The sequence below is a fragment of the Equus quagga genome, chromosome 18 (assembly GCF_021613505.1).
Source record: "Equus quagga isolate Etosha38 chromosome 18, UCLA_HA_Equagga_1.0, whole genome shotgun sequence".
In the NCBI taxonomy this organism is placed as follows: Eukaryota; Metazoa; Chordata; class Mammalia; order Perissodactyla; family Equidae; genus Equus; species Equus quagga.
The window spans coordinates 5830750-5857495 of NC_060284.1; the positions used below are offsets into that span (position 1 = coordinate 5830750).

At 39.9% G+C, this 26746-nt stretch overlaps 1 protein-coding gene across 5 annotated transcripts in view; it reads right to left on the reverse strand.

The window, feature by feature from the left end:
• Window positions 1–26746, reverse strand: part of C18H1orf141 (chromosome 18 C1orf141 homolog) — a 53861-nt gene that overhangs the window by 20996 nt on the left and 6119 nt on the right. For all 5 annotated transcript variants that reach the window (XM_046645693.1, XM_046645691.1, XM_046645694.1 and 2 more), the window contains exons 3-5: window positions 23956–24047; window positions 20179–20336; window positions 6704–6816 (exon numbers count right to left, since the gene is read on the reverse strand). In XM_046645693.1, coding sequence (XP_046501649.1) covers window positions 6704–6816; window positions 20179–20336; window positions 23956–24030 — 346 coding nt within the window. In that variant the 5' untranslated portion in view covers window positions 24031–24047. The remainder of the gene's footprint in view (window positions 1–6703; window positions 6817–20178; window positions 20337–23955; window positions 24048–26746) is intronic.

Genomic DNA, 26746 nt, shown 5'->3' on the forward strand with positions numbered 1-26746 from the left:
AGAACTTGGCTGAATTGTGTTTGTTTTCTAGTGTTTTGTGGAAGTAGAACTCTCCAGAGATGAAACTGGATATTTAGGTGAGATTTCTAAGCTGTGTTGAAGGGGCAGCGTGGCTCCTCCTGACTGCTCATGGTAAAACGTGAGAAGAGAGAAACAGATTGAAGCCAGAACTGTTAAGCAAAAAGGAGCCAGAATTTAGGATCTGAAAAATGCTCAGCCTGTCTATATTATAAAACATGAGAGGGCATATTCAGAGAGAACACTAAGGGTGCTGTGGATTGGCCATGTGAGAAGGAGATGGCATGGGTGTGAGCCAGGGATCCACCCAGCCACCCCAGCAGAGACTGGAGTCCACACTGCCAGTTTGAACAGAAGAGGTTGGAGGTGGGATAAAATGAAGGAAGGCTGTCAGACCTCTTGGATTTTACAGGATGGGAGCATAGAGCTATTTGCCGCAAACGTGCTATTTTTCAAAACAAGGGAAGAATGACTGTGAAGGTGATTCAGACATCATCAGGGCTGCCTCCTCAATTTTGAAAGCGGAGGCCATTACCTCGGTTTCAACAGGCCAGACTAACTCTGCCCAAAGCCCTGTGGGTGGGGCAGCCTGGAGCCTTGGGGGCAGCAACCCTACAAGGCAGAGCCCTGGGCATGGGATCCCTGCCTAGCAGAGTCCTGAGGGGGAGTGGTGGCCTCCACCTGGCAGAACTGTGGGGGCAGCACCTCTGCCCAGGTGGGTCTTGAAGGCAGAGGTCAAGGCAAAGAGGATCATTCTCAAGCCTTAAGATCTCATCAGGTTTGCCTTACTAGGTTTTAGACTTGCTCGCAACCCATTGCCCCTTCCTTCTTTCCTATTTCTCCCTTTTGGAATGGGAATGTCCTCTGCCTGTCTCATTTTTGTATTTTGGAAACACATAATTATTTTGGTTTCACAGGTTCACAGCTGGAGAGGAATTTTGCCTCAGAATGAATCCTACCTTGAGTCTCACTCGTATCTGATTTAGATGATATTTAGACGAGACTTTGGACTTTAGTAATAACATAAAACTTAACATGGCAGTAAAATAATTAAGGTGTTCTAAGATCATTTTATTGTCCAGAAGGAGGTTAATATTAAATTTTGAAAGAACGCATATTGTAATTTCTAGGATAATCCTTTAAAGCATAGAAACAAAGTACATAACTTCCAAATTAGTAAAGGGGAAAAGTGAAATTTTAAAAACTCAGTCCAAAAGAAGACATGGGAAGACAGAAAAAGAGGCATAGAAGTAAGAGGACAAATAGAAAGAACAAAATAAAAAGGTGGATTTAAATCCAAAGATACTAGTAATTACATTAAGTGTAAATGGACTAAATGCTCCATTTCAGAGACAAAGATTATCAGAGTAGATTTAAACATCTAACAACACAATAAATATAAGATATAAATCCAGATCATAACATTACAGAAAGGTGGTAATAAAATGATGGAAAAAGATACACCATGCAAATGTTAGCCAAAAGAAAGTGGAGGTATCTACAGTAATATTGGATAATAAAACAATCACTTCATAATGAAAAAAGGGTTCAATTTGCTAGAAATACGGAATATTTCTAAATTTTTATGTAATTAATAACATGGCCTAAACTATATTAAAAACCTGTAAAGCAATATTTGACAACACTACAAAGGAAAATAAATGTCTAAAATTTTTCAGTAATTGAGAGCACAAGCAAGCAGAAAAATTGGTAAGCGCAGAGAAGAGTTGAAAAACACAATGAACAAATTTGACCTAAAAGAAGTGTATAGAACACCATGCTCAACAACTGCAGAATAAATATTATTTTCAAGCACATACAGAGCATTTACAACAATTGACCACACACTGGGGGATAATGCAAGTGTTGACTAATATACAGGACTGAAATCATATGGAGTGTATCCTCAAACCACAATATAATTGAGTTAAAGAGAAATAACCAAAAGACAATTAGGAAAGCCTCATATATTTTGAATTAAGACATATTCTTCTAAATAACCAATGGGTCAAAGAAGAAATCGTAATGGAAAATAGAAAATAGCCATGATACCCTTTTTTTTTTTAACAAAAGATTGGCACCTGAGCTAACATCTGTTCCAATCTTTTTTTTTTCTTCTTCTTCTTCTTTCCCCCAAAGCCTCCCGGTACATAGTTGTACATTCTAGTTGTGAGTGCCTCTGGTTGTGCTATATGGGACACCACCTCAGCATGGCCTGATGAGTGGTGCCATGTCTGCTCTCAGGATCCCAACTGGCAAAACCCGGGGCCCCCGAAGCGGAGCGCACGAACTTACCTACTCAGCTACGGGGCCAGCCCCAGCCATGCTACTTTTGAAGAACAAGATTGGATGACTTATTTTACCAGATATGAAGGGTTATTTTAAGCTACAAAAATTAATGTTGTGTAGTGTTGATGTAGAAAATAGACAATAAAATAAAACAGAATAAGAACTCCAGAGGAGCCCAGAGCACTAACCTCACGCTGGGATAACTGGATACCCACATGAAAAAAAATTAACTTGGACCATTACTTCACTCAAAATTTAATACCAGGTAGACTTTATATCCAAATGTAAAAAGAAGAACTAAAATATTTTGCAAGATAAATAGGAGAAGCTCTTCATGACCACAGAGTAGGGAAAGATTTCTTAGATATGGTACAAAAAGTACTAACCAAATGGGGAAAGATTTGGTTTGACTTACTATTAAGCGAAAGAATTTCTGTTCATCAAAAAGACACCATAAATACAAAAACAGGTCCACAGATCAATGGAACAGAATTGAAAGCCCAGAGATAAAACCACACATCTATGGACAGCTAATCTTCGACAAAGGAGCAGAGGGCCTACAATGGAGAAAAGAAAGTCTCTTCAACAAATGGTGCTGGGAAAACTGGACAGCCACATGCAAAAGATTGAAAATTGACCATTCTTTTTCACCACACACCAAAATAAACTCAAAATGGATCAAAGACCTAAAGATTAGGCCGGAAACAATAAGTCTTCTAGAAGAGAATATAGGCAGTACACTCTTTGACATCAGTTTCAAAAGAATCTTTTCGGACACTATAACTCCTCAATTGAGGGAAACAATAGAAAGAATAAACAAATGGGACTTCATCAGACTAAAGAGCTTCTTCAAGGCAAGGGAAAACAGGATTGAAACAAAAAAACAGCTCACTAATTGGGAAAAAATATTTACAAGCCACTTATCCGACAAAGGGTTAATCTCCATAATATACAAAGAACTCACACGGCTTAACAACAAAAAAACAAACAACCCGATCAAAAATTGGGCAGAGGACATGAACAGACATTTCTCAAAAGAAGATATAAATATGGCCAATAGACACATGAAAAGATGTTCATCATCGCTAATCATCAGGGAAATGCAAATCAAAACTACACTAAGATATCACCTTACACCCGTTAGATTGGCAAAAACATCCAAAACCAAGAGCAACAAATGTTGGAGAGGTTGTGGAGAAAAAGGAACCCTCATACACTGTTGGTGGGAATGCAAACTGGTGCAGCCACTATGGAAAACAGTATGGAGATTTCTCAAAAAGTTAAAAATAGAAATACCCTATGACCCAGCCATCCCATTACTGGGTATCTATCCTAAGAACCTGAAATCAGAAATCCCAAGAGTCCCTTGCACCCCTATGTTCATCGCAGCATTATTTACAATAGCCAAGACGTGGAACCAACCTACATGCCCAGAAACTGATGATTGGATAAAGAAGATGTGGTATATATACACAATGGAATACTACTCAGCCATAAAAAAAGACAAAATTGGCCCATTTGCAGCAACGTGGATGGACCTCGAGGGTATTATGTTAAGTGAAATAAGCCAGTCAGAGAAAGACAAACTCTATATGACTCCACTCATAGGTGGAAGTTAACATATTGACAAGGAGATCTGATCGGTGGTTACCAGGGAAAAGGGGGGGTGGGGGGAGGGCACAAAGGGGGAAGAGGTGTACCCACAACATGACTAACAAAAATGTACAACTGAAATCTCACAAGGTTGTAATCTATCATAACATTAATAAAAAAAAAAAGACATATCCATCACCTCAAAAAAAAAAAAAGCAAAAAAAAAAAATCATTGTGGGCAATGTGGTTTTTAAGGTAAATCCTACAAAGTGATTATGCTAACTCAATGTTTGAATGCATTTCTTCTGTATATTGTAAATGGATATATCTTAAAAAAAAAAAAAAAGACACCATAAAGAGAGTGAAAAGAAAATCCACAGAAAAGGAGAAGATACTCATAACACATAAAACCAACAAAGAACTAATCACCAGAATATATAAAGAGATCAATGAGAAATAGACAAAAACCTAATTTTAAAATGAGCTAAAACTTGGATGATTTCCCAAAGTGTAAATTCAACTGGTCCATAGTCTTTAGAAAAACTTCTAAAACTCAGTAGTAATCACAGAAATGCAAAAGCAAACCATAACAACACGCTATTACATATTCAGTAGATTGCTAAAATAAAAATTGGCAATTCCAAATGTTAGCAAGAAAGCAGAACAAAGAGAATTCTCACAAATCTGATGTGAGTGTAAATTGGTACAAACATTTTGGAAAGTTTGCCGTTATCTATACTAGTTAAAGGTAAGCATACCCAGTAATATAAATCCTAGATATATACTCTCAAGAAACTTATACATATGCAGCAGGATGCATAAGCAAGAATGTTCATTTCAGCACTGTAATGGTTGAAAAACTGAAAACCCCAAATTTCAACAATAGAATGGATAAATTGTGATATATTCATGCAATGGAATACTCTAAGCAATGAAAATGAAAGAAGTCCACCTCCACACAACATTGTGAGTGAATGTTACAAACAAGGATAAGAAAGAGAAGCAAAATACAAGTGAATACATATAGCATGATTACACTTACATAAAGTAAAAAACAGGCAAACTAAATTGCATTCTTTAGGGATGCATACAACAGATGGTAAAAATTTTAAGAAAAGCAAGGAAGTGATTACCACAGAAATCAGGATAGTAGCAACCTCTAGGAACAAGGGAGGGAGAAATGATTTGGAAAAGGTTGAGTGGTTGTTGGCAATGTTTTACTTCTTGACCTGCATTCTGGTTATATAGGTCTTTATTTTTTATAATTGGTTATTATACAGTGCATTTTTATGCTATACTCATTTTTTATTATGCATGCTATTTCATAATTTAAAATGGTTTAATAAGAAGGAGATTGATTAGAAAGAGGGCAAGAATGAAACGAGAAATACCTGTTGGTAAGCTCCTGTGGCTGTGTAGACAACAGATGATGACTATTTGGATTAAAATGGTGGCAGCAGAAATGATGAAAATAGATTAATTCAAGATGAGTTAGAATGGAAAGGAGTTGCTGATAGACTGGACTTTAGGAAGGAGAGAAAGAAGAGATCGCGGATGGCTTCTAGGTTCAGGCTTGAGCCACTTGGCAAAGTGGTCCAGTGTACCAAGGCAGGGATGATCGGGTGGGGGAGTGGAAAGAAAGTTTGAGACACATGGTTGGGAGAGGGAATCATAAATCCATTTCTGGATGTTAAGTTTAAGATGTCTGTAAGAAGTGTAAGTGGAGCTAACAAATAGGTCACTTAGTATAGGCATCTGATGTTCAGAGGATGGTCTGGATTGAGACATAAATCAAGGAGTTAGTGGCATCTCTATAAAATTTTAAACCACAGATTGGATAAGATTATCCAAGGAGAGAGTGTAGAAACAGAGGCAGGCTCAGGATTGAGCTCTGAGCAAATACAGCATTTTAAGGATGGAGAAGAGAAATTAAGAAGTGAGACTGAGAAAGGCATGAGATAGCAGGAAAACAGAAACTATGGGTCCCAAAGAGGAGGGTTTTAAGAAGGAGGGAGTGATCAACTAGTTTTGAAAGGTGGAAGAAAATCACAATGCTTTTGGATTTAGCAGCATGGTGATCACTGGCACCCTTGATCAGTGTAACTTCAGTAGAGTGATGGAGAGACAGAAACCAGATTGCGGTAGGCTGCAGTTTGAACAAAAGCTGAGAAAGTAGACACAGTGTATGTAAACGAATCTTTTGAGAAGTTGGATTATGAAGAATAACAGAGAGATGGGGCATTACAGGGCAATGTGGAGCCAAGGGGCCTCAGTCAAGGATGTTGATGAGAACGATGCAATTGAACGGTTTTTTGGTAATGCCAGACAAAGAAAAACAAAGGCAACACAAAACACTCACATTCTCTGAGGATGTATAACGCTGGTTCCTAGCTCACAGATTCCTAAACTTGCTAATCCTGTAAAGTAAGTTTCTATTAAGCAAGATGTCCATACTTGATTTTTTTTTTTAAACAATAACAAGGAAACTCTTAGGGTTGAGCTGAAAGAAAACTCAGATATTTTCTTTCTAAAAAAAAAACATAAAGATACATTTTTAATTTGTGAATTGTATAAATTGTCCATTCTGACATTTAACATCTCTTCCTCTTAGGGAATTCTTCTTTACAGCACATTGAAATCTTTCACACTGCGGTTATAACCCATATACTCTCATGCAAATGCTTTCAACAGAGACATCAAGCTATCAAAAACTTTTGACACACATTAATGAATAATAAAGTATATAATAAAAGCCCTTATTAATAAAGCAAAGAAGAAGTAAATATGTTACACAGAGCATTACCTGTTGACTTGCTTTCTTGATTTTTTTTTATATTTGTTGGTAAAAAGTGAGGGCTCACATTTAACTTTTCAAAATCAACTTTTCTAGGTTTAGGCTCATTTTTGGAGGTGTACCTGGAAGAAATAAAATTAACCCAAATTAAAATAATCAGAAAATCTACAAAACTAATTTAAGAAATAAATTTGGAGAAATGCAGTGAAGTCCCAGCTAGATAAACTTAGATGTCATATTAATACTATTACAGTACAAAGTGCAAAGATTAGGACTGATAAAGCAGGAGCGGCAAATATTAGTGACAATCACTTGAAGGAGAGAGAGACAGGAAACTGCTGCTGTCACAGGATTGAGGGCTCTCCAGGAAACTGTCATTCACAAGCTGGTTAACCCCTTAAAAAAATATGCTGGAAATTCATTGAGTATTGGGGACATTGCCAGGCCCGAGTCAAAGTGGTGGGATATGCCACTAGGTTGGCCCAGATACCAGAATAGTACACCAGACAGGAGTACAGCATTTATTTATTGTAAACAGCAATTTTTCTCCACGAAATGCTCTGACTTTTGGTGGTATGTAAGCAAGTTAATGGTATTATATAATTCATGATATTTCTGACCTCGAAATGCTGGAGTAACGCATGGCTCAGTCCTCAGTCCTCAGACACTCACCCTTAGTTGATATCTTCCAGTCCCACATCTTTAAATATTATCTATAGGCTGATGTCCCCAGATTTAGTCTAGACCCCAAACCCTTCCCTGAGCTCCAGATTTATAAGTCCAACCGCTACATGACTTCTCCAGTTAGATGTATTATAAGCATCTCAAATTTATATCCAAAGTCAAATTCTTGCTTCCACCTTCTTCCCAATCTGTTCCTTACCCACGCTTCCCCATCCCCATTTGAGGCTTAGACCAAAAACTCTGCGGTCTTTTTCTTCCTTCCTTTTCTTTTCTTTTTTTTTTTGAGAAGAAGGTTGGCCCTGAGCTAACATCTATTGCCAATCTTCCTCTTTTTGCTTGAGTAAAATTGTCACTGAGCTAACATCTGTGCCAATATTCCTGTATTTCGTATGTGGGGCATTGCCAGGCACGGCTTGATGAGTGGTGTGTAGGACTGCACCTGGGATCCGAACATGAGAACTCAGGCCACCAAAGCAGAGCATACAAACCTTACCACTATGCCACCAGGCTGGCCCCTACCCTCATCTTTGATTTCTCTTTTTCTCCTTGCCCATTCCCAAGCTGTTGGCAAATCTCACTGGATTTTAGAAATATATCCCAAATCCAACCACTTCTTTCCTCATCACTCTCACCCTAGTCCAGGACCCCTTCACCTCTCATCTGAACTACCTCTACACATCTCTAGCCTTCTCCTGGCCGTTCTCTCTGCTATCATTCTTGTCACCAACAGTCTATTCTCAATGCAACCGTAGTGACACCTGTAAAATATAATGTGATTGTCATTTCCCTCCAATTGTTTCCTTATCAGACTCAAAGAAAATTCAAAATTCTCACGGCAAAACGGAAGCTCTCCCCCCACTTCTCATGTTTCTAAGTAGCAGAACTTCCTTGGAGTGCCCCTCCAGGCCTCTCTCCGTGCACCCCCTTCATCCCTCACCTCTGCGTGGAGGCAGAGTGAACCTGCTGGCTGCTCGGTTTAAGGAAAGGAATTTACGCTCCCACTTCAGGACCTGGGCACCTGCTCTCCCCTCTTCCTGTGATATTCTTCCCTCAGGTACTGACAGGCTTACTCCCTTGAGTCAAATTTCCACCTCTTCAGAAAGGTCTTTTCTGCCCTCACCTCCCGTTCTAAAACAGTAAGCCCTGTCATCTTAATCCCTCCAATTTACTACATTTTCCTTCGTAACATTCATCACTAGTGGATCTTATACACTCATTTATTTAGCTTATTATCTGTCTCCCCACCTTATCCTAGAATATAAACTGAGGGCAGAGTCTTTATTTGGCTCACTGTTGTATTCCTAGCATCTAGAACAGTGACTGGCACATAGTACACGTGTAATAAATATTTGTTGAATGTATGAATTGTTTTGGTAAATTTTTATTGAGCTTTCTTATAATCCTATAATTTCTAATGAGTTTTCAGTTTATTCCCTTTGGGTTTTTCAGCAAACAATCATTTAATCTTCACAAAATAATTTATCTGTTCCTTTCAAAACATGTAAATTTTTATCTTATGTTCTTGTTTAATATCATTGACAAGCACTTCTAGAATAGCATAGTATTCTAGTGAGAATGGCATCCTTCTGTTTCTAATTTAAACGGGAATGCGTCAGGGGTCCCACCCTAAGGATCGTGTTGGCTACGTAGTCTTGTTAGGAGATAATTTTTTATCCTTATCTTACTAAGCTGTTTTTTCAAATACATTTGCAAAATATATAGAGCTGTTCGGATACGGGTTTCCTTCTGATGGACTGAAGAGCACGGGTTTTGGAGTTAGACCCGACTTTGATTCTAGACTCTCACTATGCGAACTTCTGCAGAATATTGAGTTTCTCTGAATCTCAGTTCCTCCTACGCCAAATGAGGGTAATGCCTATCTCATGGGGTTCTTACAAGAATTCTGTAAAATAAAGTTTAGGAATTGCTTATCAAAATGTCTGGGACATAGTAAGAGGTCAATGAGTGGTAGTTTCTATTACTCCTGAAATTTACTCCACTTGGTCATAGTGGAGTAACATTTATCTAACATAGTGTTGGATTCCGTTTTGTTAATATAGTGAGTTACTGAGTGGTGCTTATCCATTAACTTAGACTTGGTGACCAGGTGACTTTTTTACGCTACAGCTGAGTGAAAAGGAGCATACCCTGTACCCTACAGAGATCCACCAATATTTGGGGCTAGATGTTCCGCCATGACCCCAAATAGCAGAAAACTGTAGTGGGGGGAAAAGAAAAACATCAGAATTACAAGTCTTTGACCCCAGAGGGTCTGCTGTGGCTTTTCTCTCTCTTCTCAGTGTGGGAGGGCTCAGGGGTGCTTTCTCCACCAGGCTGAGGAATCGCTCATAAAGACTGGTGCCTACAAAAGGTGGAGTCTGCCATCTCATTCCTCAGTTGCACAGCTGTCAGCACATTTGCTGATCTGCCCTGTGTCTAGCTAGCTGAAAAGAAATTTGGAGAGGGTGGCGTGAGGGGGTAAGGGTAAAGCACACTGCATCCCACTGTTTGGCATGGCAAGGATGCTTGGGTTTCTTGGGGGGCCAAAAGGACACTGAGGTGATAACTAGGCTTGGGCCATTTTGCTGCTACCCCACCCGGATTGCTAACTGCCAGGCTCGAGATCCTCAGCAGAAGAAGCTGTGGAATACCCTGGAGAGCATAGGAGTGGAGGGAGAATTTGGAGAGGCATAGCTGAAGGAGGCTCTCCTCGTTTGGGGAACTGGTCCCTCTGAGGAACTCTCACATGTGCCCCATTAAGGAACTAGGCTTTTTTTTTTTTTTTTAAACTTCTTGCAATTTTAAGAATTGCGACTTCTTTAGGACAAGCACTATGTCTAATATAGAAATTCTGAGGCTCCCTCTCCCTTGGGGCAAACACCCTCTCCCACCCTACTCTCCCTCCAAATGCCTAAATGAGGCTACTATATAGTGGGCACCCAGGAAAAGCTTTTTTTTTCTTTTAAATTGAGATACAATTGACATATAACATCGTGTTAGTTTTAGATGTACAACCAAAGATTTGATATATGTATATATTGTAAAATTATTACCACAATAAGTTTAGCTAATACCCATCACACGCTGGCTTTAGCACATCATTACTCCCATGCCAGAGGAAAAGGAGACTAGAAGAGGGAAGAGCAGGAGGAGTGCTGGAGGAAGACCACGCCCACCTCCCACGCACCCCTGGGGGAATCAAATTTCCGGCCACACCTCTCTTCCATTTCAGCTCCTCCAATGTTCTAGACTGGCTTGTATGGGGGAAGGGAAAGCCTCAAGTGGTACATGGGATCAAAATACTAAATTAGACAGGCTTTTCATAACCAAAATGATCAGAGTAAAATTGGAGAAACATAAAACTCTTTTATGTTATATGCTCCTGAGTTGACAAGAGGCAATGAAACAGTAAAACTAATATTTTATTTTAGTTAAAGAAAAATTTTTTTTATAAGTTAGATTCAGCAATGGTTTTATATTCTTGTGGTCAGACTTGAGGATCAAGGCTATCTTTACAAAATTAATTGGAACGACTCCATCTTTGTCTATGCTCAGAAACCATTTAAAGAGTCCTTTGAATATTGACAAAACTCGCCTCTGAAGCAGCTTCAAGGTGGTGTTTCTGTAAAAGACAGTTCTTTTGTAAAAGATTGTCAGACGCGCTACCTTTGCAAAATGCTCTTAAAGATTCAGGGTGCTTATGAGAGGAAGGCCAAAGTTTGGTGGAAGTACTAAGAGATGACAGCTTTTCTTTTGGTCCTTCAACAAATGCATACTTAACATGATTTATAGGAAATAAATGGGGGCCAGCCCTGTGGCCAAGTGGTTAAGTTCATGCGCTCCGCCTTGGCGGCCCAGGGTTTCAGTGGTTCGGATCCTGGGTGCCGACCTAGCACCGCTCATCAAGCCCTGCTGAGTCGGCGTCCCACATAACAGAGTTAGAAGGACCTACAACTAGAATATACAACTATGTACTGGGGGCTTTGGGGAGAAGAAGAAGAAGAAAAAAAAAGATCGGCAACAGATGTGAGCTGAGGGCCAATCTTTAAAAAAAGAAAGAAAGAAATGGAACTAAGTCCTGGATATTTGGTTTATAAGATTAAATATACACAAAATCTGTGGTCAACTGATGATGACTTTCTTTTCTAGTTTACGTAGTCTCTTGTCATGTCGTTTTCTTTCTTTTTTTAAATTTTATTATATGGATTAATTTTGTGGGCTTAGTTGAGGTGTAACTAAAATACAGACCCTGCTGCCTAGAAGCAGATAGACCCACAGGACAGAGAAAATGGGTCCACAAATACATTCCTTCTAGACTCTCAGGTACCTAGACAAGGGTGTCCTATTACTCACTGAGGAACGAGCCACCATTACTTTTACCACTTAGTTTTCAAGGATGGTGAAAGCTTCTGTTGTTCTACTCTCAAGCTTCTTCCCTAGAAATAGATGTGAAGAACCGGGAAAGGTCTGAGATTTGACCCTACTTACAGGCTAACAAGTCAGCCTGCTACACTTTCATACATGCTGGCAGAAGACACAAAACTCCTGGGTCAGGGACAAAAGACTATTTATTGCTCACAGCAGTAGGGGTAGCACCTTCTGTGCCAGTTCTCTGTGCCCCCATTCAACAGGGCAACAAGAAGAGGGCCAGATGACATCTGGCACACAGCGGGTTTTATTACAGGAATGGAATCCTGAGCTAAGATAACCCAACAGAGAGTCACATAGCTGCTCGTGCTCAGAGGAAGGCACTGTCTGTCTTCCAAGGCTGTTTGCTATACAAACACCCTTGAAAAGATAGTAACAAAGGCAGCCAGCGGCTCTGCTCACAAGATGTGCAGAGATACAGGAGACCCATGGAGAATTTTCTCCCAACAGTAGGAAGAAGGAATGGGAAGGATAAGAGCCTAGGAATAAACACTGTGTTCCTAGCACTGGGTTCTCAAAGAATATAAGGGATGGAACCTGGAATTATAAATGTGATGGGTTAATTCACTGACATAAAATCATAAATCTGTTTTTTGTAAGTTGTATTAGTTTGGGACTGCTTATATATACATATATATATAAGCACATATATATGTGTGTGTGTGTTTTTTTATTCATCCCCCTTCCCTCCCCTCTTTTTTGGTTTTATATTTAGAAAAATTCCCTGTGGAACTATATCCTGTCGTTAAAAGGAATATAGGCAAAGGCCTTGATTTTGCGCTGCATCGGCCGGAATTGAAGGAAGGTTGCTAACGTCCTGGGATGGGCCTGAAGTGGCGCTGGACAATAAAGGAGGAAATCCAAGAGAAGGGCCCAGCTCAGATGGAGGCAGGGCGGTTGCTCTAAAAACTGCCCCGTCCCAACTGGCAATCTCTTACGGCCTACTCCCCTCGTCACGCTTTATGTTTTTATAGGACAGCCACTTCGAGATCAAAGTCCAGAGCTTCATTCTGGCCCCATGGGATAATTTCAAATATGTTTTTGTATAATAAAAATACCCAGTTTGGATCTTCATTTCATTCATACTTAATTTTAATTTGGGTGAAATATTTCTCCAGGTAGGTTTCCTTGAAAGAATACATAGGTAGATTACATTCTAAAGTCTTTCATGTCCAAAAATTTGTCTCTCTTTTAGTCTCACATATAAATGAGGATTCATCCAAAGAGAGGATTCTTGGATTGCCATTCCGTGCAAAAGTTGAAAATGGTTGGCTGTTTTCTAGCCTCAGAGATGCAAAGGAAACTCATTCTATTTCCTTTCCTTTGTAATTAACTGATTTTTTTCCTGCCTTTGGAATTAAGTAATTTTACCATAAATTTAGTACTTGGTAATCCTTTTGATCTGAAAAATTGAGTCTATCTTCAAAATAAGGGCATTCTTCCTAATATTTCCTCATCATCTGTTTCTCTCTCTCCTGATTTATGTGTTAAGTATATTCACATATTGAGTATTCTGAAACTGTACTACGTATCTCTTTTCAATCTGATTTCCATATTTTTTTTATTTTTGTAAGATTATGCCTCGATTTGGTCTTCTAGATTATCAATCCAGTTTTCATCTGCATTCTATTTTCAATTTTCCCTACTCAGTTTTTGATTCAGAACATTTTTTTAAATCTCTCTTTTCTCTGATTATTTCTGTCCTTAAAAGCCATATTTTCTAAAGTTCTGTTTTCTGCCACTAACTCCGCCTCATTCGGAGTCGCCTGTCCTGACCATTCGGCCTCCTCTCCCTCCTTCTTGCGAGTCCCCTTGGATGACCCGTGGTTGCTGTCTGACCGCTCGCTTCCAAGGCTGTGGGCTCCTGCAGCACCTGCACAGGTCGGGCTCTTTGGGACTCAGGTCGCATCAGGTGGTGAGAGCCAAGATTTTTTTGCAGTGGATCAGTGGCAAACAAGCTGTCATGCGAGGGTTTCTTGATTGAGGGAGGGAGACACGAAGAAGCCTCTGGAAATGGTTCTCAAACTTCTAGCTGCATATTAGGATCATCAGGGGTGTTTGGAGATAAACCCATGTGCCCCGACTCTTCCCCACTAGTTACACCGCAGTCTCCAGGGTAGGGCTCAGCATGTTTCTCAAAAGCTCTCAAGTGAGCAGCCACTCTTGAGAAGCCCTGCTCTAGAGTCTCAGGTTTCTGCAGGGCTGAGCAACAATCGGCTTCCTCTTCCAGCTGCAGAGAGGAGGAAGCATCCAGCTCAATAGTGGAGCTCCCCACAGAGAGCGGGAGATAAGGCTGTCCCCTTCCCAGAATCCTCATGGGGCCTCAAAGGAGCCTGTGCCCACGTCACTGAAAAATTGTGTGGGTAGCGAGCAAGGCGTCAGTCTGTTTCTACTCACATAAATGTCTCCCCTTCTCCACGGTTCCTGCTCCTGCCCTGCCCCACCCCACCCCACTTACCTATTATAAGTCACACTTTACCTAAGTCACTTGGAGTATATGACCTGCATATTAAAATAAGGGAAGAAAGAATTTGGCCAATTAAATTTCACTATTGGCTGCAACTGTATTCTCTATTCATATTTACTTACCTTTTCTATATGTAAGTTTATCCTGTCATAAAAATATTTCTAAAAGAAATATTGGCAGGTCTCAATGTGGATTTATTTTTAAGAAAATAATTTTTCTTATGAGAAGCCCTTATTCATCTAAAGGAAAAATATTCTTAATCTGTCTACCTGCCCCTAACTTGTGTCCTATTTTGTCCCACTTTATAAGTGGTAAAATTGCCACTTTCAGCTGATAATCCAGCGCTGAATGCTTAGGTAATGGAAAAATCACTTTGTCTCTCTTTTAAAAAATTCTTTGTTTCAGGTAATTTTTTAAAGGGACTTTTGTTAAAATGAGTGTGGCTCTTTCATGAAAGGTCCAACTAGGAAAATTTGCAGAGAAGGGTACGTTTGGTTTTTATTGAGAAATCTTAAAGACTATATACAAATTAAAGGCAAAAGACTGAGAGACATTTTGGAATAATCATAAAACTCTCTGCTTATCAGGAAATTAATCCTAGGAAGATCCTTCTAGTGAATTTTGGGTATTTGAGGAATACCTTTATCAGTCCCCATTTATCCAAGAAAAATGCAGAAATCCTGAGCTAATAGTGTCATGGAAGAGATGTCTCTGGGAGTAACTGAGAAAGAAACCTTAAGAAATTTTTTTTGTGAGGAAGATTGGCCCTGAGCTAACATTTGTTGCTAATCTTCCTCTTTTTTCCTGAGGAAGATTGTCACTGAGCTAACATCTGTGCCAATCTTCCTCTATTTTATGTGGGATGTACCACAGTGTGGTTTGACGAGTGATGCTAGGCGTGTGCCCAAGATCCAAACCTGCAAACCCTGGGCCACTGAAGTGGAGCACACGAACTTAACCACTACGCTGCTGGGCTGGCCCCTTTAAGAATTTCAATGGTTCTCAATCCTGGCTTTATGTAAGAATCATCTGGGGAATCTTAAAAATAGTAATGCCTGGGCCCCATTCCAAACTAATTTAAGTAGAATACAATATTTTAAAGGTCCCTAGGTAATACTAATGTGCAGGTGGGTTGAATATTACTACTCTGAAAGCAAAGCTCAGCTGCAAATAAACCTGGAGGGTTTCCCCCATTAGGTGACCACAGCACTAGGCTGGGAGCTGCTCTGATATTCAGCAAGACAAGGAAAAACTAGAACAGATGTAGGTGTTGGCTGGTATGAAAAGAGTGGGACATGAGCTAGAGCAGTGACTCACAGGGTGGTCCCCAGACCAGCAGCATCAAAATTACCTGGAAACCATTAGGCATGCAAATTATCAGGTACCAGCCCAGACCTAGTGAATCTAAAACCCCGAAAGTGAGGCCTAGCAATCTGTGTTTGAACAAGCCCTCTGTGTCTGAGGACCACTGGGCCACAGCCGTGTTTCTCAAACGTCAGTTTCCCTAGGAGTCATCTGGGGGATCCTGTTAAATGCAGCTTCCGTCTGGGATGGGGTCAGAGATTCTGCATTTCACACAAGCTCCCAGGTGACAGCGATGCTGCTGGGTGGAAGACCACACTTTGAATAGCAAGAGGCTAGAGATCAAAAATGAAAGAAGCATGTAGCTCCCAGAAAAGTCTCTGGGCCAGGTGGTGGCAGTTATGACACAAAGTCTAGGCTAAGCTGAGAGTTGAGTGAATTAGATCTGACATCTTGGCGCAGCATAGGAGCAAGGGGTGTGAGCACTGGCATGGGCTGGTATCCTGAGCTGTAAGTAGCATAATTTATAAGCCTGGGAGCTGCATCTCAAGATGTGGGGGAGTCGACTCTATCCACTATAACCAACAGGACCAGCATATCATTGTTGACATGAGGATAGAAACTTTCTGCCGGGTGCTCTGTTATTTAAGCAATCATTCTGTTATGGTTAGAAAAGGACTTACTGCAAGACGGCTTGCTTCCTGGAAGAGGCAGTTTCTGGAGATACTACAAATTCTAGAAAAAGGTCGGGTTCTCTGAGGAGCCCATGGAATTTTTAATTACTCCTTTTGCTACTTAATGATATATCTAAAATCTGAATCTGAGTATGCTCTGCTCTGTTTAAGCCCTTCAGTGGTTCCTCGCTGCTATAGGAGGCTGTCCAATGTTCATTACCTCGCTCGTAGGCCCCTGGTGAGCTGGCCTTTACTACCTGTCCAGCCTCATTTCTCACCAGTCACCCTCCAGTCTCTACCCCATCTCCCAGTCAAGACCAGCAGCACTGAACTATTCTTGGATTCTCAAATGAGCTGGGCTTTCTTTAGCCTCTGGGTGACACTTCATCCATATTATTGCCCTGACTGGAACATCTTTCCCACTTTCAAATCTTGTTGCCTCTTCGCTAACTCTCTGGGTCTCGCCCGCCGTGCCACCTCCTCGAGGAAGCGTTTGCTGACCCTCTCTTTGGGACTCTCTCTGCAGTGACTGATGTCTGCCTGTTCGCTTCTCTGAATCCCCCACTGAACTTCAACACATAAGTATATTTCACCATTGCTGCAGCATCCGCAGAGTCTATCAGTCACTCGATAAATAGAGTCAAATCAATAAGTGAAGATTACAGTAGAATGTGATATCAGAGCTTTGTTAACAAAGATAAACTCATTATTTGCAAGGATTTTTTATCTGAACTTGGTTTAGAGCCCTAGAAACAACAATAACTTGTGTTAGAAGGAGAATCATTCAAATATGAGTGAAATCTAGGGTTATATTAAATAGCGATTTAGATTCCACTTCTGAAAATAAAAGACTAACTGGTTTGGACCAGCTATCTCTCTAGAGCAACTAGGTATCTATACAAAATGTTGAAAACATTTGTTTAAAGACATCTGAGAGCTCCCAAAGCAGGAAGAAATTGAGGGGCCATGAGCTAGGGGAAGACAGAAGCTCAGAGGGCAAGCCTGGCATTCGGGGCTGCGTTTTTGTCAATTTTATAATCAGCATCAGAGAAGCAAGAAAGCTGTGTGGCGCTTCTGACAAACTCATGGGGCTGTGGGAACAAAACTGGAGTTCAGGGCCCACCAAAGAGGAAGGGTCCTAATACATCCTTCAGGTGAGGGTTGAAACCCCAAAGGTTTATAACCTAGAAGTAAGGTTGAACCATAAATAGACCAACCCTCGAAAAACCTGAAGTCCAGTTTTGAATCATCTCTACCCTGATCTAGGATTGCTGATACCCCTAGTCTAGCCACTTGACAAAAGCCAGCACAGTCCTCTCTGGAGAAGAGAACATCACCTACAGCTTCAAATTCTATCTCCACTTTTTCAAATGCCATGTCCAGTTCTCAATAAAAAATAACTAGGCATGTGAGAAGATAAAACCATATGTGACCGATACCCAGGGAAACAAAAGATAACAGAAATAGACCCACATGGGAGCCATAAGAAGCTACGCTTAATTTGTTCAGAGAGTTAAACGGTAATTTACAACATGTTTTATTTCTTCATTTTTCATAAATTAATCGGGTTATCTTTTTACAGATAGCAGCAAGTTAACTCATGTTTTGCTATTTTAAATAGTTCTATTTTATAGAAAAATTATACAAAGTGTGTTAAAACTATGAGTGTTACTAGGAGCTCTATCATTTTCCCCAAAACACCAACATCTAAAGAACTTGGTTTCACTCTCGAAAACAGTACAAAGCCGCCGCATGAGGAAGACAGGCAGAGGGCAGACAGAAGCAGTCTCGGAAGCAAAAACCACAGCCTACATTGAAAGCTGCTGCTTGGCCTTTGCCACGTGTGCTGAACCTTCTTAGTTTCTTCAGTCAAGTTTGATTTCCATTGGCCTACGTTACACCCTGATTCTTGTGTAAATTCTTGAAATTTTCCTGTACTTTTTGTTTTTTGGTTTTTTTTGGGTTTTTTTTGCCAGTTTTGGTCCTCTGGGCACTGATCAAACCAAATTCACTTGGTCTTTGCATCTTGAAAGTATGTGCCTCTTTGTCTTTATAATTTAGACACTGATTTCAAATTTCAAGTTAGCCGGGTTTACACTTAACTGAAAGGGAACATTACTCAGCTGTTGGTCTTACATTAACACAGGATCAATAATGCCTTTAAAAATTAGGAAATGGTCTTGTCAGACAGGAAAGGGGCAGAAACAGTATCATCTTGGACAATACTGCCATAAAATATACTGCACATTGTCTTCAAGGGTGTCTGATGGGTCATTAGTCATATATTATACTGTTACGTAATGACACACATAGACAAGTTTAAAAACATATACAAACAAAAAATAATACAAAATAATATATGTTATTTTTTCCCTTCTCCACATTCCCAACTACCATGTTATGCATTTATTCTGTGTATTATTAAAATGTTCTATTTTAATATGAATAGTTTTATAAATGATTTTGAAGTAAAGTCACTGGCTGTATCTACATGAAAACTAAGTAGTAAGGTAAGAAGTTTGTGGAAAAGCTGCATTATGCAAACCATTCATATTTATTTGTGCTAGAAACAAACTCTTTTTTCTTGAGGCTCCATAATGGAAACATATTCTAATGTCCTGGTAAGTCAGGAATAACAAACATCTGGGTGAGCTGTATTTTGTGTCTTGTTTTGCTTTAGATTTAGCCATGTTTATCCAACTGTCTTCCAGACACCACCACCTGATGCCCCTCAGGTATCGAAAACTTAACTAATCCAAAAGAGAGCTCAGCTCTTCTCACTGTATGCTCTTCTCCACCCCCATCTGCTCTTCAGGACATCTTCCCTACCCAAGTGCAAGGCGCCATGTGCACCCAGCCACGAAGCCCAGAAGCTGGAAGTCACTCTATTGAACGGAGCAGCGATAAGGCACACAGGCTCTGAAGTCAGACTGCTAGTGTTTAAATCCAGCCTCGGCCACTTGTTAGCTGTGTGACCTTGGGCAAGTTATTTAACCTCACTGAGATTTGGATCCTTCATCTGTAAAACTGCATGTAACACACTGGATTGTTATACAGAATAAATGAGATAAAAACAGTATCCACCCAACCACCAAGGTCCAATTGATTTGAAGTTCGATGGATTCTACTTCTCAGTATTTCTTTTGTCTGGGCTCTCCGCTACATTTCTGATGCCTAAAAAGTTACGTAGCATTACACACATACACAATGCCAGTGAAAGGCCAAGCATGACATATTCATCCCACTCCTTGTAAGTACACAGGACACTGCAAACACACAGTATACTGCAAGTACACAGGATATGTAAGCACACAGTACACGGCAAGTACACAATATCCTGACAGCACACAGTGCCCTGTGAGCATATAGTACACTTCAAGCACACAGCACACTGCAAGTACACAGCACACTGCAAGTACACAGTATCCTGAGAGCACACATACCCTGGAAGTACACAGTACCCTGGAAGCACATAGTACCCTGGAAGCACACAGTACCCTGGAAGCACACAGCATCCTGGAAGCAAACAGCACCCTGGAAGCACACAGCACTCTGGAAGCACCCAGTACACCGCCATACTTAGTTTTCTGGGTAGACTTTCTTTTTGAAGTATATTGGTGAAAGTCTGAAATAAATCCTGACATTAATTTGGGACAGTATAATAGAGCTCAGGAAAAGTCTTTCTCTAAAAATTCAGAACTGTTATTACTATCTGCAATTATAACCTGCAATAATGAATATTATAACAAATATTTTATAAATTAGGAATATTCAGAATGCTAATCTAGCATTTTGGAACTTACCACCATTATGAAACACACCTATGCTTGACAAAGCTTACATGTAATACAGACCGCATAAGCCAAGACAAATATACAGCAGTGCTTTCCAACTCCAAACTGAGAGTTCTAGACAGTTGTGACCATTACCTTTTTGTTTGCTTAATGCCACATGATCTGTCCTCTGCGATCTTTGATACTGTCTTACGTGTGGATGTAGCAACAGGCTCTTCAAATTCCAACTGAAAATCAAATGTCAGGGGTGTCACCAAAGTCTTTTTCTTTACTTGACTCTGAAGCCTGTTTTTCTGCAGCAAAGCCAAAGTACAACATTGAAAAAAATGAGTACTTTTCATATAGCAAAAAATCCTGTGTAAAAAGGTCAAAATTAATCTCACTTTATTTACACACACACACACACACACACACACAGAATTTATGTGGCAGGCAATAATGGAAAAATCTCCCAGATTGACAACTGGGGGCCTTGTTAACAACCACCACTGCATGACCTGAGCCACTCTCTTCCCATCTGTGAAATGAGGGCGCTGGACTAGATCATCATGGAGGCTCCCTCCGAATTCTAAAATTCAACGTTTAGGAATGACCCGTATATGCAGCCAAGACAATGCTGATGTGGAGAGTTGCTGGAGCCACAGCAGGCAGGTCTCTGCAACCTGCTCCTTTTCCTGTAGACACACACGTGGCGAAGCAACCAACCTTCCTCCGGGCACACGAGCCAGGAACAGAGCTAAGAAAGCAATTGGAAGAGGACTTTGTGCAAATATTTATACAGATGGACTGAAGAAGAAAAAGGATATAGCTGAAAAGTGCATTCAGGAGCCAAAAGTCTTCTCTAAAGAATTCTCTCAGAGCACAGCACAGAGGGATAAAGAGATGAGAAGTTGGAAAGCAAGTCAAAGGATGTGGGGGGGCCGGCCCGGTGGCACAGCGGTTAAGTTCACACGTTCTGCTTCTCGGCGGCCTGGGGTTCGCTGGTTCAGATCCCGGGTGGAGACATGCCACAGCTTCACAAAAGCCATGCTGTGATAGGCATCCCATGTATAAAGCAGAGGAAAATGGGCATGGGTGTTAGCTCAGGGCTAGTCTTCCTCAGCAAAAAGAGGAGGATTGGCAGTAGTTAGCTCAGGGCTAATCTTCCTCACAAAAAAAAAAAAAAGGATGTGGAAACGGCTGCTTCTGCCAATGTGTGCAACGGGGATTGCCCTCCTGCTGTAAACAACTAGAAAATCTGAGAAAATACATACAAACAACTGCAATCAGGCATTAGGAAACAGGCAGAGCAGGACTGTGATCCCTGAGGGAAGGAAAACAAACCGAGGCAAACCCTACAATGGCACCACTTATTTCCTGGAGGCAGTTTCCTGGCTGAGGCTGAGGAGGGTGAACTCAAACCAAACCTGTGACCTTGACCTTGCTGAGTTTAAGAGACATAGATTGCACCAGGAATCACACTCTTGGGTGTTTTCCCCAGAGAAATGAAAACTTATGTTCATACAAAAACCTGTACACATTCATAGCAGCTTTACTTTTTATTTTTATTTATTTTGCAGAGGAAGATTGGCCCTGAGCTAACATCTTTGTCAGTCTTCCTCTATTTTCTATTATGTGAGATGCTGCCTCAGCATGGCTTAATGAGTGGTGTGTAGGTCCACACCCGGGATCTGAACTTGTGAACCCCAGGCTGCCAAAGTGGAGCACATGAACTTAACCACTACACCACAGGGCCAGTCCTCATAGCAACTTTATCTCATCTTATTGTTTTTAGCAGCTTTATTGTTAAAAGCGAAATACTGAGAACCCAAATGTGCTTCAATGGGTGAGTGGTTGACACTGCACATCCAAATAATGGAATATCGCTTGGCAATAAAATTTGTACATTATTTACGATAAAAAAAAGCTATTGATTCACACAACACAGACGGACCTTAAGGGCATTATGCTTAGTGAAAAAGTCAATGTCAAAATTTGACATATTGAATGATTCCATTTATATAACATTGTCAAAATTACAAAATTATAAAGATGGAGAAAGATAAGCCACCTCCAGGGACAGAGACGGAACCGGGGTGGGGTGTGGACACAAGCGCAAAGAAGTAACACGGGGGAGTTTTTTGATGGTGAGGCACACACGCTGTATCTTTGTTGTGGTGGTTACAGAAATCCGTAATGGGATAAAATTGCATAAAACTACACACACAAATGAATAAAGGTTACAAAATGGTGACAGCTGAACAAAGCCTGTCGTCTAGTTAACAGTAATATGCCAGCGTCGGTATTGTTGTGACTCATGCTGGTTTTAAGATTGTATTAGAACTACATTAAGATGCCACCACCAGGGGCAACGGGGTGGAAGGTAATGGGACTATTTGTACTGTTTCTGCAACTTCCTGTGGGTCTATGATTATTGCAAAATGAACAGCTTAAGAAAATAAAAAGGCAATTACCAAAGTGATTTATATATTGTTATCTCATTTTGGTCAATAAAAAAGAAAGACAATCCACCTTCATAAACGTATGTGTATTATGTACATGTACGTGTATATTTATATTATGAATACTTATATGTAAAGATAAGTGTATGTATACACACATATTACACATTTGTATATCTTTGTAAGAGCACAAAAGAAGATGTGGACGGATAAACCCCAGCTGCTAAAGCTTGTTCGCCTCAGAGGAAAGGGTTGCAGAGAAGAGGCCAGAGACCATTTTTCTTTACGTAATTTTCCTTGTGTATAATTTTCTTTATACATATCTATATGTTGCTTAACTTATTTCCAAAAATGTGTTTCGATTTTATAATTTAAAAAATAAGGAAATGTTTAAGGAATGATTATACTTTTAAAAGAATTTCCAGAGACGAACTCTGCATAGGAACACAAAACGAGATAAGGCACAGACATGCTTTGTACAAAGGAAGCTCTTACTAAAGGCAAGAATTACTAATCATAACTTAAAATACATCAGAAAGGAGTTTCATGGCAAATTAAATAGATTTATCTCTGATTATATTTTCTGAATTATGTTATTTTCATTTTAAACAAAAAATCTAAAGGAAATGAACTTTGGGATATCTAAGTCTAACATGGTTGCCTTCCTAAGTTACTCCTGGTTTGCTATATCAAAATTTTGATAGCTATAATAGAATGAATTTATTTCACTTTCCAATATTCCTCTACTTTATTTTCTGAATGAAAGGAGATAATTATGGAAAAAAAAGAAAATCAAATCATTATTCACACATCAACGTTTTCATTTTCAGATTCACAAATACATTCATTCACTTAAGAGTTCCTCTCCGTGGGGTCTTCCTAATTTCTCAGACTCCCTGCTCTTTATCCACGCCTCATTTATCCACATTGTTATATTATTTTGCAAGTCTGTGTAACCAAATTAAATTGCTCATATTTGCTAAAAACTTGTTTTTTGAGAATTATGTTCTTTGCTAATATTTTACATTGAATTTTATAAGAGTTTCACCTTTTTTACTTTAATGTCTATGAACTATTTCTAATTTGGTAACTATACAAAATATTTTCTTCATTTTAATAAACAAACCAAATAACTTTTTATGTGTGTAACATATTAGTAAGAACCACAGGAGTAGTCACATTTACTATCTGACTGCCTAAGATTGTTTAATCTCAAGCAGTTTAGCTACACCATGACCAAACATGGCAGCTATCTAGAAGTTACCTTAATTAAGGTACCTTAATTAATGTTATTTAATTAATTATAGTATCCACTTACATAGACAATCTTTCAACTAATTATTTGTTTTTTACAAATTAGTTTGTGTCTTCATATGAATGCATCATTAGCTAAAAAGTAAAAGTAATCATTCACATTTGGAACAGTAACCTTGTAATGATTAAGTTGAGTTTTAGCTTTTATTTTACAAACCTTTGCTCTACGGGCCAGGAGTATCTTTGCTTGCTCATCCAGAACATCTAATTTCTCTAAGATTTTTCCTGCCATTGTCAGTCAGTAAATTCCTATTTAAAAAGGAGAAAAAAGAAGAAATCTCTAAAGCAATTTAAATTTAAACATATGATTGATTATTTAGGTGTAAGTTAAAAGACCCATCTTTACATTACTGTTTTGGGTAAAAAATAGAACTATATAGATCATGGAATCAATCATAGACCTGTGGAGGCACCCACGTTTTGGATAGAAGGTCACATGATCAGAATTCCCACATGTGAGTTGGAGAAAGTCCAAGATTACCGTATGAGAAACAGGTGTGACTCAGAATTGAAACAAGGGCGTGTGGCTTGATTTACATCTATTTTCTTTTTGTCATGATATAATTTTAATGAAAGTAAATGCAAAGAGCTCACATTTATACAACTAATTGCATTCCAATTGAGTTGGTCAATGATGGAAGCCTGTTCATACAGGACTTAGAAGGCAGGAGCGGCAGCCAGGCTGGTTAGGTGCTACTGCCGTAACAGTTCACATTTGCTCGTGCATTAACATGGTGAAAATTTCATCTGGGGTCAAGTGATCCATATTAGGCTTGGGGGCCTGAATGTTAGACATCAGGACCTGGTCTAATTTATCTCCCTTTTCAGAGGAGAAAATTAAAAGCCACAAAGTGCCTTACAGTGCAAACAAATAGCTAGGGGGAGAATGGGATCAGGAATATTAACCCAAAACTTCCTCTATTTTATTTATTTTTAAAATTTGAGTAGATGATTATGCATTCAACATATTTTTGCTCAGTGAATTGAATGGGCTCCAGTGGCATTTAAGTGTAAAAGTTAATACAATTCGCAAGTACTGAATTCATCAATATTTCTAATGAACATCAATGTCAACACTAAAGTTCTTTCTAACTCAAAAAAATCCATGCTGGGGCAGGCCCGGTGGTGTAGTGGTTAAGTTTTTGCACTCTGTTCGGCAGCCCAGGGTTCAGATCCTGGATGTGGACCTACCACTGCTCATCAAGCCATGCTGTTGGCGGTGTCCCACATACAAAACAGAGGAAGATTGGCACAGATAGCTCAGTGACAATCTGCCTCAAAGGGCCAATCTTCCTCACCAAAAAAACCCAAAACAAAACAAAAATACTATGCTATTTCTCCCAGATTGTATATTATTCAATCAATATCACACAGAGATAATAATGCTTGAAAAGACAAGGATTAAGGATCCTATGCCAAAAGCTCACTTTATTTTGTACTTGGTTTCTTTTAGCTCTCTTTTCTGCTCTCTCTTTCACCGTGTGTTGCCCTGGGTGTGAATTCCTGGTGTTCTGATCGGTTTTTCCATCCCAGCACGCCTTCTGCCATTCTGCTACATGCAGATGCTCCCCTTCCATCCCAGGAAGCAGTCCAGTGTGACCAAGGCTTTTCTGGACCGTGGGGCTGCAGGCAGACAGCCCACCTTGTTACAAACCACACAACCTTAGGTTGCAGGGCAAGGCTGTGGGCACAGTGAATGCCTCAGCCTCTCTGGGCCTACAGGACAGGAGGGCACAGACTTTGGAAGAGAATGTAGATTCTGTGAACACTATATATTGTCTTTCCAGACCCAGGAACCAGCCCTCTCACACATCGCAAGAACACCTAAGGAATTTTAGTTTCTGTGTGCCCCTTAAACATGATATGAGTTCAAGCAGGGGGAGAAGACTCCCATAATTCTCACCAACATCTTTCACTGGGGACAAGGATTTCTACTTCTCAACGAGGGAAAGAAGGGTAAATAACTGGAAGAAGCAGCATATAGAAGCGAATGTTTCCCAGTTTGGGGAAGGTATAAATGACAGAGGGACAACTGAGACGTGCTGCTGACCTGTGAGAGGGAAGAGAAGGCAGATCTTTTAAAAGAGGAAGACACTCTATACCTCTCACTTTTAGAGTCCCTCATCTTCAGCACCACATCAGACATTTTAAGATGCACACATCAGCCCATTTTTTAGACACACACAGCTGTAATTTAAGAGAACGTTTACGGTTTCGATTTAAAATTATTTTGCTATGTGTAAATTATTTAGCTGTGATATGACTTCTGGCAAGCTGCTGTGCATATCATGAGTTTTTCTGAAGTGAGGAAAGTTAGCCAACCAAGTATTTTCAAGGGTGAACGACAATTGTACGAATACTAGATTTGACAGTTAACGAAATTGACAGAATGTTATTAGTTTTAGTTTTCAGTTTTATTTTCAGATTTTGGAGACAACACCTTTTCTTTTCTTTTCTTTTTTTTCCCCCAGTTTGCAAATGTTTTCCTAGGTCCTTGGCAATGTGCAGTGGTTCCTATGGATGAATGGCCCTGGGAGAAAGTGGAGGTGAGGAAATGCCACAAACCAACTTGCTTGCTTTCGTCATGATACCAAGGGCATCAAGGGCCTCGCCTGTGCCTCTTCACATCAACACTGCGAGCAAAGGAACGCCAGGTCTAATATGATGGTGTATCCCAAATGTTTTGCATGCACTAAAAACCAATCTTTCAATGCAAAATGTATCAAGACTGCATTAAATGTTCTTCAATTGGACCTCCTGTGTTTCAGTCCTTTCTTGATTCAGCCTTTAATTTTAACGTCTACTTTGAACCAGCATATTGGTTTCATACTTCTACGTCCTGTTTCTGTTTCTTTGGGCATATATTCTGCTTCATTATTCTATTTCTGTGAGCACGCATCATCATTTGATGATAAGCGTTTATTTGTTCGTTTGGCCACTGGCTACCT